At 37.6% G+C, this 16,260-nt stretch overlaps 3 protein-coding genes and 1 long non-coding RNA gene across 6 annotated transcripts; 1 reads left to right on the top strand and 3 right to left on the bottom strand.

The window, feature by feature from the left end:
• Nucleotides 1-913: 913 nt before the first annotated feature.
• On the bottom strand, nt 914-4,701 carry LOC111442171 (uncharacterized calcium-binding protein At1g02270-like). Of its 3 annotated transcripts, none has more exons than XM_023079457.1 (11): nt 4,163-4,701; nt 3,943-4,079; nt 3,756-3,860; nt 3,564-3,669; nt 3,249-3,469; nt 3,105-3,181; nt 2,900-3,014; nt 2,695-2,820; nt 1,751-1,840; nt 1,562-1,669; nt 914-1,466 (listed from the first exon to the last, which is right to left on the bottom strand). In XM_023079457.1, the coding sequence occupies exons 2-11, from the start codon at nt 4,030-4,032 to the stop codon at nt 1,248-1,250; spliced, it is 1,257 nt and encodes a 418-aa protein (XP_022935225.1). In that variant the 5' UTR covers nt 4,033-4,079; nt 4,163-4,701; the 3' UTR covers nt 914-1,247. The 3 variants fall into 3 exon arrangements, with proteins under 3 accessions (XP_022935225.1, XP_022935234.1, XP_022935243.1); XM_023079466.1 differs by having other exon boundaries at nt 914-1,463; XM_023079475.1 differs by having other exon boundaries at nt 914-1,433.
• Nucleotides 4,702-4,835: 134 nt separating this feature from the next.
• Nucleotides 4,836-5,316, top strand: LOC111442164. Its single transcript, XR_002710276.1, has 2 exons — nt 4,836-5,013; nt 5,061-5,316. It is a non-coding gene; the product is annotated as an uncharacterized LOC111442164 (long non-coding RNA).
• On the bottom strand, nt 5,247-6,743 carry LOC111442154 (uncharacterized protein C594.04c). The gene is made up of 3 exons (XM_023079440.1): nt 6,358-6,743; nt 6,007-6,270; nt 5,247-5,916 (listed from the first exon to the last, which is right to left on the bottom strand). Exons 1-3 carry the CDS (start codon nt 6,592-6,594, stop codon nt 5,443-5,445), a joined length of 975 nt encoding a protein of 324 aa, XP_022935208.1. The 5' UTR covers nt 6,595-6,743; the 3' UTR covers nt 5,247-5,442.
• Nucleotides 6,744-7,381: 638 nt separating this feature from the next.
• Nucleotides 7,382-14,753, bottom strand: LOC111442146 (transcription factor 25). The gene is made up of 4 exons (XM_023079428.1): nt 14,472-14,753; nt 9,680-10,227; nt 8,177-9,088; nt 7,382-8,001 (listed from the first exon to the last, which is right to left on the bottom strand). Exons 1-4 carry the CDS (start codon nt 14,658-14,660, stop codon nt 7,728-7,730), a joined length of 1,923 nt encoding a protein of 640 aa, XP_022935196.1. The 5' UTR covers nt 14,661-14,753; the 3' UTR covers nt 7,382-7,727.
• Between the last annotated feature and the right edge of the window lie 1,507 nt (nt 14,754-16,260).

Genomic DNA, 16,260 nt, shown 5'->3' with positions numbered 1-16,260 from the left:
AAAAAAAAAAAAAAAAAAAAAAAAAAAACCTCGGTTCGAAATGAACTTTTCATTTGCATAAGAGAAACATTAGAATTGATTAAAATTTTATTTAAAATAAAACAAACTAAAGATTAAGCAAACTTACATTAAAGAAATATGAGGAAATTTTGGCCACCTTCTTATTTTCTTACTCCACCTCCACGTGTCTAAACCTCTTTGCTACGTGACTATTTCAACTTCGATTTTTTATTTGTTTTCAATAATCAAAGTTAAGCTATGAGTTTATTCCTTTGCATTTTTTGTGTTTAGATTTGTATACTAGATTCACTTAAAGTAGTTTTGATCAAACTATTTTGTGAAGTGATTCGAATCGCAAGTTTAGAAACGAGTCTTTCTTACTCTTGATCTTGATTATCAAGGTAATTCGTTCCAAAATTTTTCCTTAAATTGATTTCTTATTATTTTTTAGGTTTTTAGATAATTTAGATCTAAACATCTTGTTCCTCATGAAGTCATCTAATCAACCTATTTCATTCACCGAGACCAAAGATAAATTCAATAGAAGACTGCGAAGACATTAGAGTTCTAGATGGAGGGGAATTGAAGGACTTCACAATCGAATTTTTTTCTTTTTAGATTTTGTATAAATTCTAAGTTCATCCAATCAACTTTTTGGTAAAGATAAAACCCAGTAACTTATAACACTTATCTCAAATCCTAGATGACTTATGCATCAATGCATGTGTGGCAAGGTGCCATACTCATAGATTCTCTCAGTTTTGCACGTAGTCATGCAAGTCTAGCCAAGCGTGATTAATGCACGAACATTAATTTTGTACTACTTTTTTTTTAAGTACAAAAAATACAAGAGATTTATATGTCTGATATGTTGTTTGAGAATATGTCTTAAATTAGTTGGACTACGTTCAAATTGACTATTAATCTTTTTAACTTATCACTAAATAACCAATCTTAGTATTTAATACATTAATTTACAACAACAACAGAAAAATCTATTTATTTCCACAAGCTGAGACTGAACATTCCAAGACTTGAGATGAACATGGACTAATGACCACAAGCTCGAGACTGAGAAGGTTTAGAGCACATGTTCCGCTCACCTGAAACTTTGCTGCTGCTGCGGCGCTCAGATAATGCTGTTTTAAGGATCCAAGTAACCTTCCAAAGCTTGATAGAGGGACATGGGCAGAGTATTGTATGTATATATATATATATGATATACATCCAACTTTAGTATCACAACTCTAAGAACACTGCAGCATTACTGGTGAAAACTCGACTCGAAGTCGGGCGTGATCGGAGAGGGAATAACCGTCAGGCCACGTCCCTTTCTCGACTTCCCGGGGAAATAGAACAGCATGCTTCACTTTGAAGCCTACAACAACTTCTTCGTTGCATGCATCAGTTCTCCCATTCACATTTTCCTCTGTCTGTTCGGAACATGCAAAACTCCTTAGCCTCTGCTGCACGTTTAAATTTGAGCAGATAAAACACAAATTCCACATGTAAAATTAAGGAATTGGATGAAGACAAGGCTGTTGAAACGTGATGAACATACCAGAAATTGTTCATAACTGGCTACACCATTTCCATCAATGGCGGCTTGTGTCCATAGGTTCTTTGTTTCTTGAAAACTCAACCCATAAGGGAGATCAATCAAATTTACCTGTGTGAGATTTCTAATCATATTAATACCTCCGTACAAATAAATATATGCAGGTAGGAATTAGGTGGTGATCTAAAATACCTGGCGAAGTGCTTCACACAAAGTTGAGTATCTAATTAAATCATCATTTGTTTCATCCTTTTCAGACACTGAAACTTTTCCGACCTGATTCTGCAACAAGCAGTGATTAAAGATTCAGATATAGCCCCCGGTCATAGACGCAAAAGAATCCTTTCCACAACATCTAATCCTATGGCAGCACTCTCATCCCACTCACCCACCCAAGCATTAGAAGTCAGTGCTTGGCGTTAAGAATAAGGTTCTAAGAAGTCGGTGCTTGTGTGTGAGATCCCATATCAGTTGGGGAGGAGAACGAAGTATTTTTTATAAGGGTGTGGAAACCTCTTCCTAGCAAACACATTTTAAAAACCTTGAGGGGAAGCTCGAAAGGGAAAGCCCAAAGAGGACAGTATTTGCTAGCGGTGGGCTTGGGCTGTTACAAATGGTATTAGAGCTAGACACCAGACGATGTGCCAGCAAGGACGTTGGGCCTCGAAGGGGTAGATTGGAGGGTTCCACATCGATTGGAGAAGGGAACGAGTGTCAGCGAGGACGCTGGAACTTGAAGGAGGGTGGATTGTGAGATCCCACATCAGTTGGGGAGGAAAACGAAACATTCTTTAAAAGGGTATAGAAACATCTCCCTAGCAGACGCGTTTTAAAAACTTTGAAGGGAATCCCAAAAGAAAAAGTCCAAAGATAACAATATCTACTCACGGTGGGCTTGTTAAAAGGAGTGAATTTCAAAGTCGTGTGTATTGTAGGTCGTAGATTTGAAATTTAGAAAAGTTTGTGTAGTCTTGTGGTTTTAGAAACTATACTTGTTCAACACAAACTCATGAACCAAAAGCTCCCAAAAGAAGTTCTTCCTTCCCTAGTTGTTGTAATTAAATACATAAGAACAGATAGCATTAGACTAATAGATATAAAATAGGATACACATAACATGGAAACGACAGATGTACCTTAATTATACCAAAAACAGCTTCTGCAAAACTTGTCTTCAACGGTTTTCTGGACATATTAGGATTACGAAGCCAAATAAAATCAACACCACAGATATTTCCTCGGTGATTGAGATGACTAACCCACTGTGGAAGAAAACCAAACTTGCATTATTACAGAGTTGATATCAACTCGAAACAAAAATCGACATGTTCTAATACAAACCTTGTGAGCATCCACTTCATTGTCAGTATAATGATGAGCAGTGTCATATGATGAAACAAAGCCTTGAGACCTCAAAAATTTATAAACATGCCCACGTTTGCTTCCATTCCAGTCCCTGCAAAACATATCTTCAAACCATATCAACGTTTAAAAGAACTTTGAGTGACATGAATCTTACAACTCAAATGAAAGGCAGCATGCTAACCCGCAGAGTATAACAGGCATGGGTTTGAGATGGTTTTCTATCTGATATGACTCTACATATTCCAATATCTTGTAAACCTAGCAGAAGACAACAAATTTAGTTCGGTCATCACTGGATTAGAAGGATGAACAAGTGAGTATATACCTGGTTTAGTCTTGCTATGGATAGACTGGAATCATGAGGAAATAACAGATGAGTATTAACAACAATGATTTCTGGGGGAACAATAGTTTTTAGATTTTGAGAAAAGGGCTTAACCAATTGGATATGTAACATTTGGGCAACACGATCTCCAAAGTCATTAAAAAGCAAATCTTTAACATTAAGAACCGTGAAGTAGTTCTTATGCACAGCAGTTAGCAGACCTACAAAGAGAAATTTGAAGATTAAGTGGAATTTTCTTAATCTTTGAACATCAATTATGATTAGTGGAGTGGGTGGGTAAGAGCATAATAATACCATCTCCACGATTGTTGGTCCGTGCAAGCTTGAAGCATGTATATCCTGCATGACCAAGCTTGTCCAAATACATACGTACAAGTTCTTCATTGCCCACCCAGAATTCCTGTTTATGAATCCCAAGAGAGTGATTATATTAACAAATGAGGGAAGAGGAGAAGAGAAAAGATGAGAAAAACACTGAAATACAACCTGGAGACATATAATGGAAGATGAATCATAGAGCAAACAGTCTAGAATTTTGCGGTTTCTATCCAACCAAAACGCTCTGAAGTCGCTTTCTCTGAGGCACTGATTCTGTACCAAAATAAAAATGGGGAATTCAGATGAAGAAATCCATATTCGATTAGATTATAATGGAAACGACCAGAAGACAGACCTGTTGATCAAGACGTTTATAAATCGGAGCTAGAATGTTAAAAGTGGTGCAGGACACACATGGTTCTTCCCTTATCTCTGACTCTGCCATGGATTTAGAATTACAATTCTTGGTTCTTGAAAGAATCAACTCAAACTCTGCAAAATATGAATCCAATAGTTCTACCTGAATGAATACAACAATCTTTGGTATAGGAAAGCAAACAAACAGTAGAACCCACCTGAAATTGAAAACAAGAACTAATATCTCTACTTGAATGGGGCTCGATTTGTCACGGGAAAGTAAACGAACGCGAGAAACTCGAAATGGGTTTTAATGAGAGATGGAAAAGAGATGGAGGGTAGAGGATCGTCAAACACGTTAATGATTTTATTGACGACAAGATTACGTAGCAAAAGGTTCGAGAAAATAAGGCAACGGGGTGTGGAACTTAGATATTTTGAAGAGATGAGTAAAGTAAAATCCTTTTGAGGAATAGAGGGTCACACGAACTGGAAAATTCTGTGCTTTTGACGTTTTCGTATTTCTTTAATGAACGATACCTAGAACTTGACAACTGGGTTGCATAGTATATGGCTTGGCTACCATGTTTATGTTACTGAACCGAAACAAGGAAGCAACCGCGTGTCGGTGCCCTCTAGCTAAGCATACGAATGTCACTCGCAACTAAATCGAGAAAACAATTCAGAACCACGAGCTTAACGCGGCGAAGAGGACCCAGCCTTACCCAATTCTGATGCACCAATGAAGCTCTCTGCCCTTCTGGTCTTTGAATTTTTGAGAGAGGGAAAGCCGAAGGGTAAGATGATGAGGATGGTTGGGAAAGTCGAAAGATAAGGGGAAGATATTAAGTAAGAGATGCTGAGGAGGTTGAAAACTAAATACAAAATATCGTACCATTGTTGAGAGTCGTGGTTCCGGCGTGTTACGAGAGTCATGCTCTTAGCTTAGTCATGTTAATGGAATCCTTAAGTGTCGGACAAAGACGTTGTGAGCATCGGAGGTGTAGTCAAAAGTGACTCAAGTGTCAAACAAATAGTGTACTTTGCTAGAGGGCTTTAAAGGAGTCGAGTCTCAATTAAGGGAAGGTTGTTCGTCGAGGGCTCTATAGGTTTCAGGGAAGGCTCTATAGTGTACTTTGTTCGAAGGGAAGATTGTTGGGAGAGGAGTCCTACCTCAGCTAATTAAAGAGTTAATTATGGGTTTAAGTAAAAAATACATCTCCATTGGTACGAGAGCTTATATTCAACGTACTATTGCGGAGAGTCGTAACATAAGAGAAAGAGATCCAATCCAAGACAATGAGATAAAAGCGAGTGTTTTACACATAGAAGACAAAGGATAGAACAATCCATACAACTTTTTCTCACCCAATAGTAGAAAGGCGAAAGCTTTACAACAAGATTACCATAAACCAACACAGCTGAGATGACCGCATACAAATTCATAAAAAGAGAAGACGCTGCACAGTGACAGAAAGAAAGAGCCACGCTTACTTGCTCACATATTCTTATCCTTTTTCACTGATGTGTTGAACCAAGGTATCCACACAGATGTAGTCTTCTGATATTGCCTGTAAGCTTCAGCTCTGTACTCTTGTTTCACCATTCGCTCTTCAACCAGCTTGGTTACATATGCTAAGCACAGACTGTTCACCATTGATCCAACAAGGCTCCATTCCTCACCTAAACCCCACGCAAATATCACAAGTCCCCACCACCACAGCTGCTCTCCAAAGTAGTTTGGGTGTCGGGAGTAACGCCACAATCCCTCCTCTAAATTGGGCACCATTGATTTTCCACTCATTTTTAGTTCGTTGTTCCTTGTCACGAATTCATGGAGTTGGGTGTCAGCAAAGTAGGCGATCACAATTCCAGACACACACACAAAGATTGCTACCAAATCCCACATATTCAATGCCTCGTCAACTGAGTGGACGACGTATAGAGGAAGGCATACGCCGATCAGGAATATCTGTATTGAAGTTGAAGGGAAACAAACACAAATGAACCAATTGGCTTAGGCATAAACAAGGAGAGTATCGTGGATTGGATCAGTTGTTACCTGCTGTGAAAGATAGACGGCGAAGAAAGAAACCCACCACCAGTTCTTGCCGTACTGTTGGCGCATATCAGTGAACCTCCAGTCCTCTCTGACTCCCAGCTGCCATCCCTCCCGCCTCAAGTAGTTGTGGGTAAGCCTTATGCTCCATATCCAAGTCAAAGAAATTGCGATCCATGACCTCAATTCATTATAGTGAGCTAAAGGGTGAGAAGCAAAATAGTGAACGAGCATCACGGGTATCAAAGTCCAGTACAGGTCAATCATCTGCACCAATCAAAACATGAAATAGAAATCAGCCGTTTGGTGCTGAGGAAATTGAGGAGAGAAGAATTTTGGGGGAAGGAGGCTCACCCAGTGGCTGGATTGTACATGGCTGAGGAGCCAGAAGACGAAATTGACGTTGAGGAAGAAGAGTGCATTCACCAACAGAAGAGGATGGTGATAGCACCACTTCCAGAGACCAGTACAGGTACCATTACCACAGTTGCTGAGGAAACAGAGGTAAAAGAGAATGGAGGGAAGCGGAACCAGTAAGGCTACGACAGCATTTTTCAGATTACCGCCATTTCTGCCGCTACCCATCGCCATGGCTTTTCCAACTTTCCTGTCAGAATCTTGCTCGATGATCGTCCGCGCCACAGCCCCGCTTATGCCAACGCCTCCCACTGCTGATTGCCGTCTCCCCTGTCCATTTTTATAGGGCTGACGCTGCTGCTACTGAGACGAGACTTTTGGGGTGTCTCTTTTGACTTTGTAACCAGCCTATGTGATTTTCTTACCAACTAAAGTGCTCAAATTTCGAACCATTTGTTAAACAAAGTACAAAGTTTAAAGATATGTTTGATAATTTAAGGAATCACTTTGGTTGTGTATACTATAAGAAGGAGTTGGCAAGATATCATAACTGGAATTTTCATCGGTCCCTAATTCGAACAATAACAATGAAAAGAGCCTCCTGGCAGTGGGGTTTAGTGAAGAGTAGGGGTCCATAGAAGTAAAATAACAATTAAGATAATTAATTATTTGAGGACCACGAAAAGAAAGTATAATAATTATGGTAACTAATTATTAGAGAACCAGAAGCAGCAGGCTTGGTATTGGCATATGATTAAAGAGACTGCAAATAGCTTTGCATGCAATTAGTAATTGGTAATTGGGAAATGGGGTGTGAGCGAAATGATGCGAGGTTGAGGGCAATGCTAGTGCGCCTAATCATAATGATGGGCGCCCCCCCGCGCAGTCCGGCAAATCCAACTAGCGCAGCTGCTCTTCAATTATCTGGCGAGCAGCTCCGTTTCATAATTGGGATGCTGTCAGGCCTCACAGCCGCATGCACCATCCATAAGATACTCATCCTTTATTCTTTTACAAAACGATAGAAAGAGCTATGATGCTCATTCTTACACGACCAATAGAGTTACGAGTACGTGCTATAAATAACCAAGCAGAGAAGTGTTTTTAGTCCTCTGTATACAGCACAAACTTTAAGAAAAATGACTAATCCAATTTTGGGATTGATCTTCTTTGCATGCATTGGGAATTCAAAACTTCCTACTTACAAGTACAACTATCAGTATAGAGCAATCTTGGTGGGCAACCAATGACAAATATCAGTAAACAAAACTCAATGCAATTGCTACAACACAAGGCAAGTTATCACATTAAGTCCATTCTCTCAAAGCATTTTGAAGAGAACTAGCAATTCAAGAAGAATTGACAACTTAATGGTCATGCTCGTCGAACTGGTTACCTTCATCGACGCCTATATCTCTTTCATCCCCATAGTTTACCCAAGGAAGCATTGATTCAAACAGGACAGCCAATGCACTCCTATTTGCAATTTCCCGGGTGGGATGCCGTTGATTAGGAGGATTTGCATGTTGAATTATGTTCTGCACGTCTCTCATCCTTGGATCAACCACAAAATCTTGCAAGGCTTCAGGAGGGGCAGATGATACTGAATCAGAGAAATCTGAGACCAACAAATGAGCATACCTGGCAATAAAAGAAACCTATCACTTTTACCTCACAAAAATTGCACTGATAATAGTAAATTCCACAACTTCAAAACGCATGCGTTGAGCGGTACTCAGATGAAAAACTAAACGCCTGATATACAGAAAACATTTTTAATCACCAAAAAGGAGGAAAAGAAGGAGAAGATACTCACTCATTTTTCTCGCACGAGAATGCTTCTTTTCTCACACAAGCCCAGTCTTTAGCATCATTTCGATCAGTTTCCAAGACTTCAATTACCAATTGTGCAGTCTCTTTGAGTAACTTCTGCAGATCTGGGATTCTCCATATAAGGTAATTCCTCTCAACGTACAAATTAATGAGGTGGTCCAAGGAAGGAATTCCTGTCTGATCAGACGAGAAGAAGGAATTCTTGAGTATATGCACCCAAAACTGTTCCTTCAGCGGGACCTTTTCCACTAATCTCTTTAAGACCAAAGGGTGAAGCATTAACGCCTGCTTCAAAAGGTCTGTTGAATTAGCCCTTGTAGCATCAAGATTATCATTCTTTGAGTCTTCTTCCCGCTCAAGATAATATCGACATACCGAAAGGGAAAATGAGAAATTTGGAAACAACCACAAAGAAGTATCATTTTTGTAGCTCTCAGCAAACCTTTCCAGCCAAGTGTATTCCTCCGCTCTCAAAGATAAGTAATCAATGAAGAAAAGAGCCCCCATTGGGTCATCGGAATCCAGTGAAAGTAATAGTTTACAAACTTCCAATGCAGATCGATGACAACCACGTCTATCCAAGTTTTTTACGTGAGTGAAAAGTGATGTAAACATTGGCTTGTTCGTTTCATGGCTGATCTTCAACTGGCAATTACCCTGTAACGCAGTGAACATGGGGTGCCATGCACATTCCAAGGCATATAAACTCTTTGCAACTGCATCAGAGGACATTTCATGGTCACCCGCAAATTTAAAATACTCTGCCATTGTTATAAGTGAATCCAAGTGATATGGGTGGTGCAACAGAATACTAGCAATGCCATTGAGATCATGAATAGATTTGGCAGCTTCAAATGCTTTCTGAGCTTCAACATAGGATGGCGGATGTACATATCTGGAATTCATTGCATTACAATCCAAATCCCAGAAATAAACATTATGTTTATATTAAACATATTTTTGTGACAGCAGTGACACTAATTTATAGAAGACATAATTCAAAGACGTTCAAAAAGGTGAAAAAACAAGGGTCAACATTCGCAAGAATTTGAAATAGTTTGGAAAAATGAAGACAAAAAGAAAATATGATTGACAATATTGAACACGAGGGAATATAAATGACTGAAATGTACAAGACTCTGGGTGTGTGGGGTAGGGGCACAATTATCTACAAATGGAAATATTTCAAATGAAGATTCATCTCAAGGTATTTTCTTCATGCCCCAGATAAAAAGAGTACTAGATTCATAAAACTGAAGTTCAGCTCATACAAGGCTATTGAATCGTGGGAAAGGCAAGCTTTCAACATTTAATTAATTCAAATATTCAGGTATTATATGTCACAGCCGCAAACCACTCAACATCCCCCAGCAGGTTGGACACACATAAACTGCCATCCTATTCTAGTTTAAGGCTACTTGAATTCAGTATGTGTATTTTAGGGAGCAGAAGGTATAAGAGAAGATAAAATGAAAACGGAATTTACCTGAAGTAGTGATATCCATTCTTTGTCTCCAAAAATTCCATGGAAAGGGAACCATCCCAACGAGGCCAATGGTCTGATGGACTAACAAGATAGGTCTTCCTAGAAAGATGGTTGACACGTCTTCCCCCACGTAGTTGTCTAGAACTACTGGCCTGATTATTTTTTTCAAATGATTTTACCACCTTTGAACCAAATATTCTTCGCAGTTCATTCCCAGCATTTAAATATTTAGGATCCACTTCTAACAATGAAGTCAAACATTGTTTTCCACGGTTCCTTTCTTCTTCTACGACATCTTTGGCTTTCTCAGGGTCCTGTTGACGGCTTAAAGCAGAGGGGTTAACATCCAGAGACAGTGATTCTAGAATCACATCCAAGGGTTTATCAAGGATTTTATTTGTGGTGGAAGAAGAATTCTCACGCTCTTTCTTCTTTTTCTTTTTCTTCAGTTTTTTATTTGAGGTTGAACTTGCACTTTTAGTTCCATTGCGCACAAACTCCTTGTGCATGTTCACAGAGACTTCTTCGGCGGCCTCCTGGTCATCGTCCTGTAGACAAATTTCAAAAGCAATTGGCCAAAAATTTGCCTTAAATTTAATGAATGCACGCTATAGCCAGTATTTCATAAGACGTAAATGACAAGAACAAAAAAAAGAAAAAGAAAAATAGATAAATAAAGGAAGATTATTACAATTGCATCGTTAATGATTTGTGGAAGAAGAATTTTATGAATTTAAATCAGCAACGTGAAGGATTTCAGTAAATTTGTTTAGAAATGCTACTGTTGGTAGTAAATCCCGGCTAATATAGTCTATTAGGGGTCGTTTGATTGAAGGTTTTCTGTAAAATGCCTAGGAGTAGACTACATGGAAATCACATCACTACGTTTGATGTTGCACGAGAATGCTATCATGCTATCAGAATTTTATATAAATTATTAATATCTTTGTTCAGTTCCAGCCAATATTTCCAATAATTTTATTAGAATTTTTTTAATTTGTTAGATGATTAAGTATTATTATATAGTTTTATTAAGTAAAATTATTCAATTAAATTTTAATTTATTATGCCCCTTAAATTTTAGGATTTTAAATTTATTTAGCAATCAATCTTAACAACTATTCTCATATAAATGAATGTAATAAAGTAATATAAACTTTTACTTGTAAATAAGTAGTACAATAATCAAATTGAATAATTATTTATGCATGTTGTATTTACAAAAATCAAATTTAATTAATTAATCTCACCCCTCCCAACATAAAGCACATATGTTTCAATTTACCATCATTTATCCTTCTTTTTTCTCACAGCCCCTCTGTAAACCATTTGGAATCTCCAAGATTGATAGATAAAAAAATAAATAAATAAATAAAAGAGAGAGAGAGAGAGAGAATCATATTAAAAAAAACAACAAAAACGAAATTAAAATAAAAAAATAGAAGAAAAAGAAAGTCATGCCTGAAGAAGAAAAAAAGAATAAGAAATGGGGAACAGTTGAGAAAAATAAAGAAGTAGAAGGAAAAATAAAAAGTACCCAAGTGGAAAAAAACTGGAGAAAGAAAAGAAGAAGAGTTAGGTACCCGAAGAAAAAAGTGAGATGGGATTTTCCCTTTTGATGGGTAACAAATTCTATACTTTTTATGCACGGGAAGAGTATTCACAGGTAAAAGAGTAAATCCCTCCAACCAATCATGGGTTTCATATGCCCATGTACAATTTGCACTCAAAAACCTCAATCCAAACTGACCATTAGGGATTGAACTGTCCCCAAGAAAGTTAATTTTCACTTGCCTATGATGCATACCTGAGATAAAATTAAGAACAGAGCCTTAAAAAGATACAGGAAAGATATCCAAACCCAATTTTCTCTTATCCTCTGCAACAAGTTTGTAACAAAACACCCTTTTCTTGAGATCTTAGGTGCCAATGTGATAGTCTACAATTATTCAAGGTCACCCATTTCAAATGTTACAACTTAGCTACTAACATCTCCAACAAATTCTTTTCCTTTTCTTTGAATACCTTATCATTTATTTCCAAACAAAAACTCCAATGAGTGAGTTTCATCGCATTGACCAGCAACGAAAAATTCCTAGACCTACCTTTAAGTAAATGGGCCAAATTTTCCTTCAAGGATTAATGAAAGACCACTGAAAGCCAAAAAAAAAAACATAATAGTGAGTTCCAACACCTCTAGCTATAAAATCAATGAAAGAAAAAGTGATTCTCTCCACCATCTCTTGAACAAAGTGAGACCACTCCATATAGTTCCCACCCAATGGAGCAAACTGCCAACACAGACATTTTGATTGTTTTAGGACATTTTCCTTTCCAAACCACATAAGAAAGCTCTCAAAATATTAGTTTAGCTAAAAACTAGGGACTTCAACAAATTATATATATCTCACAAGATGGATGAAAATTCCAGCTCCTACCACCACTCCTTGTCAAAACTTCTATTATTCAGCAGCCTCAAACTGGCATTAGCTCACCAAGTTCTCCCTCCAATATATATATATATATATATATATATATATAGATAGATATATTAAGTTTTAGGTTACTCATCCCACTGCTCATTAATTGGCTTAAATTAGGCTTCATGACTCCTTATGACTTGGGGAAGCTCACAGCTATGGGTTGAGAATCAAACCACTAATCTTCCCAATACTTGATCATCTTCCCATCTCCAACATTTTTTCAAAAATGGTTTAGGACAAGGCCTTTCAGCTTGGCAATATTCCATCACTTCACACAGTCAATCTTCCACTCTCTGGTCAACAAACTTTTCTCCATTTATCAAGCCTGCACAAAACCTTTTCCTCCAGAACTTTCCACAACCCAAGTCTCTTTTGATTGTCTCACAACTCGATGCCCAATAAGGACAAAGAATATGTGCAGGCTTTACACCCAATCTCTATTGCAACTCTTGATCATTACCACTAGGTATGCTAAATCCACAGATGATCCCTGGGGATCTTTTCACAATAGGCCCCTAATCTGAAGGGAAGACTAACTACTAAGAAGATGTGATGTATTCTTGTCTTCTCATCCTCACAAATGTGTCGTCGGCAAATTGAATATGAGACACATAAATCTCTTCTTTCCTACATGGAACCCTTCCAATATTCTCTCTAACTAACCTTGTGTTTGATCAACCTACTTAGCAGTTAACACATACCTCGCAATTACCAAGAGAAAGGGAGAAAGAGAAGACCCTTACTTAAGCCTCCTTGATTTGTTCCATCGGTTATCTATTTAAAAATATGGAGAATCTAATTTCATATGTGCATTCCTTATCTATTCTATCCATTTCTCCACAAACATTTTTTTTTTCCATCATCATCATTAAAAAAAACCTAAGCGTACCATACCATGCGCTTTCTCATTTATTTTCAAAGCGAACAATTTGAGTCTACATGGTTTAATTTTCAAGTAAATCAAACCGTTAACTTGGAACTCAACTCTACCTTTTTTTGCATTTAGCATGGGCTAGGTGTTCCATTGTGGGTTCAACTTTAGAAGGACAAGTTCTAGCTTCATCAAAAGGCTATTTTTGTTTTCATTTCTGACTTTTGAGCACTCATGAAACTCTACTCTTGATCAACAACTCAAGGCTTGTGAATTTTCGTTTTTATTAATTTGAGCATTCATGAGATGATGAAGTGCGCCATTCAGGATGAAAAAGGCTATGTTTGTTGGTAGGTTGGCTTTTCTGTCATCATGTGGCTCTGTTACAGCTTGAAAAGGAATAGGAGAATGTATTTATAAGGTTAGATAGATCACAGGACAAAGTCTCCAATTTTGAGCACTTCAGTGCTTCCCTCAGGTTCTTGACTAAATTATGCCATGTAATTTTATTTATTCAATTACAAAACATTGGGTACTTCGTTTTTGCAAGTTTTCTGTGCTCCCCACTAGTTGGTTTCTTATTTTCTATACATACATACATATATATATATATATATATATATATAGTAGAATTAGTGATATCCAAGTTTCCATACTGAACTAAAGGAGGAGTTCGTCCATGCCTGGAAAGGGAATGCGATTAGTGGTTCAGTATCAATACTAAGCTCAAGTCAACCACCTTTGGCATTTAAAATAGTTAATAATTGTGGACAAAATTTGCCAAAGTTGAAACTGATGGATACAAAACAGTAGAAAATATGGTTTAACCTTACTTCGGGAAAAAATTGTTAAAAAGTGTGTTTGGAAAAATCCCTTTCTTATTCCGGTTTTTCTAATCCTTTCTCTTTCTGTTTGTTTAAAATATATAATGAATGCAAGCCAGCACTCATCATTACAATGAATAGGAGATTTTTAAAAACACAAAAAACTGTGATTGATTCAAAAACAAAAGGCTGCTTTCTTATAAGGCTGCTTTCGAAGAGGCATAAACTTCTGAATATGTATTGCCTAATAAATATGACTAATATATTGTAAAAACAAAAACTATTCATACGTTAAAAAATTGAGCACACATAGCAGCACATGGAACCATAGAAGTTGCAACGCAAGTAAATATGCTTAAGATATCTAGTCTAGCATGGTGAAATGACCAAATTGGAAGGACTACAGAAATTGGGAAAACTAGAGTTCGCCAATTTCTTTCCTATTGGTGAGAATTTAGGCAGGCGAAAAAATTCAGAGTGGATGGACAAAGAAACAGAAACAATCGAAACGATGGTTGAATTAGCAACCAAAGTGAAATGAAGTAATGAATTGTGAGATTAACAATAAGGGTCGGGGCATTCAGAAAATTGTAGAGGGGAATGAAAGAAGAAACCTGTTGAGGGTTAATTTGGGAGTCGTCTTCGTCATCGATAAGGAGATCAAATGGATTGATAGAAGAAGCAGCAGGAGGCGATGGCCCAGGATCTTGTCCGTCTTCATCATCAGTAGTAGAAGGTTGGGAATGGTGTTGTTGCAGCTCCTCCTGTTCCTTCAAAACCTTTTTGAGCAGCCGAGCGGACATTTTATGGTATCGTTCTTTGGCTTCCAAATCCCTTCCTGTGCTGCAATATATGGAGTTCGGCGTTACACGGCTTGCTTCTGCAATGCAATTGCAAATGCGACAAAAATTTAAGCATCTTTGGAAGCTGTTCAATTTCGAACCCGCTTGTTAATGGAACGGATGCAAGCCCACCGACGCACACCGAATATTGGATCGGCCCAACTTTGCCAATTGGAGCAACCTACCAAAACTTTGCCTCTCATATGCCAAGTTTCAAATCAATTGGGCCAAGAATTTAGTGATAATGATATGTACTCGTTCTTCGTTCGGGATCAAATGATTAAACCCACATACGATATGTTCGTTATATTTGTTGTACTACAAAAAATAACGAAACCCATATTAATTCCCATTATTTGTTAGAACCACATCAATGTATGACCCAATCCAAATCATAAAGGTTGGATTGTGTTAAAATTGTTTTTTGGTTTGGATTTGGTCATTTTGTGGGTTGACAATTTGAAAATAGTATTACAACTCAACCCAACTCACTCGTTTTCATAAAATGTCATGAAATTCGACTCAATATCTAGACTGTTGTATCTTGGAGATATACGGGTTGGATTGGTTTGATTCAAAAGATTTTCTTAATCCAAATGGAGCGTAAGGAGTAGTTAATAGAGTTAAGTAAGGTAAAAGAAAGGTTAAAAATGAAAGGGTAATGAGTGTATTTAGTGCGTGGAAGAACTCAAAACCAAAAGAGAAAAAAAAGGGGGAAGATTTTAGAGACAGCATGGAACCCACCAAAGATGTGGTGCCTCACTCTACCATAATGGGATTTTAGAATTTCTTGGAAATCAGCAATCATTGCTGCATGGAATTCAATTCCAAACTAAAATACATACTCCATTTTCCCTCTCAAATACTCCTTCTTCCCTTATATTCTACTCAAAATAATTTAAACACAACCCCGTAAATATATAAATAAGAGACACTATTCTGCTTTTCGGTTCACCCAAAAGCAAATATGACTCCAACTCACCGAACCAATCGACCTTAATTTGGGGCACCAAAGCAACACACATCCCAATTACTCAATGCCCACTGCGCAGGGCAGCCTTCATCTACTTTCTTTCTTTTATAAATAAAGAACGCAGTGCTTTCACAAGTCATTACATACAGATTTTTGTGATCAAAAAATGGCGCATGTGAATCAATGCCCATCAACCCATACAATCCTCTGAGTTTCTTTTTGCATTTTGATAAGAAATTGAATCATTGTACAATGATTTACTCTGCTCTACCCAGAAAAGAAAAGAACACAGTGGAGAATGGATGAGACAAAGTGGGAAGAACACTCTTAATGATCTTCATTTACCATTGGGTTAAATTGGTGAAAAAGTGAAATTTAAAACTAGGGTTTCTGGAGAGAGTTGTTGGATTTAATTAAACAAGAATTTGAAGCCTCAAAATCAGGGAAAAAACCAGGTCTGATGCTGTCATGCATCTGCCTTTTGACGTCGGTGTGGGCCGTGCTGTATTCTGCAATACTCTTATACTTCCAACGTCAACCATTCCCAACCAATTTGTTTAATATTTTATCTTACCCTTTACCCACCTC

Source organism: Cucurbita moschata, unplaced genomic scaffold (assembly GCF_002738365.1).
Source record: "Cucurbita moschata cultivar Rifu unplaced genomic scaffold, Cmos_1.0 Cmo_Scf00001, whole genome shotgun sequence".
Lineage (NCBI taxonomy): Eukaryota > Viridiplantae > Streptophyta > Magnoliopsida > Cucurbitales > Cucurbitaceae > Cucurbita > Cucurbita moschata.
Note: the sequence above shows the minus strand (reverse complement) of the source record. Positions and strands in the feature narration are given on the sequence as shown.